This window comes from Carlito syrichta, unplaced genomic scaffold (assembly GCF_000164805.1).
Source record: "Carlito syrichta isolate Samal-C Ts95f unplaced genomic scaffold, Tarsius_syrichta-2.0.1 Scaffold305865, whole genome shotgun sequence".
Taxonomy (NCBI): domain Eukaryota; kingdom Metazoa; phylum Chordata; class Mammalia; order Primates; family Tarsiidae; genus Carlito; species Carlito syrichta.
The window spans coordinates 393,843-396,474 of record NW_007249961.1 but is presented as its reverse complement, the minus strand read 5'-3'; the positions used below and the strand labels follow the sequence as shown (position 1 = coordinate 396,474).

The 2,632-nt window shown below is 40.1% G+C and overlaps 1 protein-coding gene across 2 annotated transcripts in view; it reads right to left on the bottom strand.

Annotated features, from left to right (window-relative positions):
• Positions 1–2,632, bottom strand: part of GTF2H1 (general transcription factor IIH subunit 1) — a 44,802-nt gene that overhangs the window by 7,840 nt on the left and 34,330 nt on the right. For both annotated transcript variants that reach the window (XM_008062829.2, XM_021714884.1), the window contains 2 exons: positions 1,788–1,876; positions 1,280–1,397 (listed from right to left, as the gene is read on the bottom strand). In XM_008062829.2, coding sequence (XP_008061020.1) covers positions 1,280–1,397; positions 1,788–1,876 — 207 coding nt within the window. The remainder of the gene's footprint in view (positions 1–1,279; positions 1,398–1,787; positions 1,877–2,632) is intronic.

Genomic DNA, 2,632 nt, shown 5'->3' with positions numbered 1-2,632 from the left:
ACCTGCTGAGCTCAGGTGATCCTTCCACCTCAGCATTCCAAGTAGCTGGAACTACAGGCATGTGCCACCATGCCCGGCTAATTTTTTTTTTTTTTATTGTAGAGATGCGGTCTCGCCAAGTTGCCCAGGCTGTCTCAGCCTTCCAAGCAGCTAGAAGTACAGGCGTGCACCACCACGCCTGGCTAATTTTTTTTGATATATTGTAGAGACGAGGTCTCACCAAGCTGCCCAGGCTGGTCTTGAACCATGGGCTCAAGCAATCCTCTTGCCTCTGCCTCTCAAAGTGCTGGGATTACAGGCTCGAGCCACCCAGCGGCAAGACTGAGTTTTAAAAAAGAAAACAAGTAAAACAACATGTTAACATGTATCTTTTTGGGGGGCTGTTGTTACATTTATTTATTTATTTATTTTGAGTTGGAGTCTCACTCTGTTGCCCAGACTGGAGTGCAGTGGCCGTTCCCAGCCACCGCAGCCTCGACCTGCTGGGCTCCGGTGATCCTTCCGCCTCTGCCTTCCGAGTAGCCGGAATTACAGGCATGCGCCTCCACACCCGGCTGATTTTTGATTTATTGTAGAGATGAGGTCTCGCCGAGTTGCCCAGGCGGGTCTCGAACCCGCAGGCTCAGGCAATCCACTCACCTCAGCCTCCCAAGGCGCGGGATTACAGGCTGAGCCACTGAGCCCGGCTTAATTAATTTTTTTAATAACAACATTTTTTTCTTTTTGAGACGCAGTCTATGTTGCCTAGTCTGAACTCGAACACCTAGGCTCAAACGATGAAACTGAATGTTAGGTTTTTAGAAAGATAACTTGCAGTAGAATTATGGAAAACTGATCAGGTTTGCCTAAATCAAGGTGATGGAGTCAAGAGATATTGCTCAAGAAAGAACTGACAGAACTTGCTGATCAACCAAAGCATGAATGGTGAGAAAAAGGAAGAACTGATAATAAGCTCTGGTTTATATATTTTGAGTTTGAGGTTATGCAGACGATCAGAGAATGATGTCCACAGAGAATTTGGAAACCTAGGAGACTGTCCTAGTGAAATTGAGTATATAGAAATAAAAAATTACGAATCACAAAACTCATTACCTCATCTTTCATTATTATCTTATCTTCAGAAGCTTCCTGATTATGCCAAACACCTTTTCTCCCTAGGTCTTGATTTTATCAATTTACTTAACAGAATTAAGTCTTTAAACTCAATTAAAATATTAGTTATACAGTTCAATCTGGCTGTGCTCAGAAACTGAGGAAGCAAAGAGTACAAGACACCTACCTGAGTTAAGTTGGGTGTATAAGCTTCCATTTCTTGTCTAATACTTTGAAAAGAATTAATAATGTCCTGACTCGTTGCATACTGCAGAGACTGAATTGGAGTTGGACCATGATAATACCTAAAGATTAGCACAGAAGAAATTACTACTCACTCACAGTAAAGATGTTCAACACTTGTCTTTCCAACATTTTAGTGGCCAGTACAATGTTCTACTGAAGACAAAAAAAAAAAAAAAAAAATGATACTATAGTTGAGATTTCAATTAAATAATTAACTTTAATTCTCATACAGGAAATAAGAGAGAAACAGCACAAATAATCAACATTTATTTTCTTGGGTTTGATCAGTTAGAATGCTTTCCTGAGATGCACAAAGTAAATTTTAAAGAAAAAAGGGTATTATAACTTTTATGTAACAAACTGATTAAAACATGAGCGCTATACTTGAGGATATATTTTACACTGAATTATGTTACATAACTATTCTGCATAATATTGATCCAACTTACCTATCTGACTTCTTGAGGTTTAGTGCAATCGTTTTTACGGAATTATTTTTTCCCAAGTCTTCATATTCAATGGACTCTTGTAATTTCGCCTATAATTATTAATACAGTCCTTTTATTTGGTCAATAATTTCCTTATACAATTAATGAGCACAACCAAAAAACAAAACTGTACAGAAGGTAAAAAATAAAGTCTTCCCATCATGAATCCAATTCCTAGAGATGACAGCTTTATAAATAGCTGAATCAATTTTTTCCCTAAACAGTTACATAGAGCACCCATTTTCTTATACTCTTTACTCTGACCATAAACATGCTAAGTACTATTGAACTTTTATTAGGTGAAAATTCTTATTATTTTTTTCCCCAAATGAATTATTTACTCAAGCTGTTATTTTTGTCCTAGATACTTTTTTTTTTTTGAGTTGAAGTCTCTCACTCTGTCACCCAGGTTGGAGTGCAGTGGCACACTCACAGCCACTACAGCCTCAATCTGCTGGGCTCAGGCGATCCTTCTACCTTAACCTTCCGAGAAGCTAGAACTGTAGGCAGGCCACCAGGCCCAGCTAATTTTTCAATTTATTGTAGAGTTGAGATCTCGCCAAGTTGCCCAGGCTGGTCTTGAATCCATGGGCTCAGGCAATCCTGAGTCCCCGGCAAAGTGTTGGGATTACAGGTGTGAACCACAGTGTTCGGCTTATCCTGGTTACTTCTTTTAAAATTTTTTTTAAAAAGCCGGGCTTGGTGGCTCAGCCTGCAATCCCACGCCTTTGGGAGGCTGAGGTGACTGAATTGCCTGAGCCCGTGGGTTCGAGACCTGCCTGGGCAGCGAGACTTCATCTCTACAA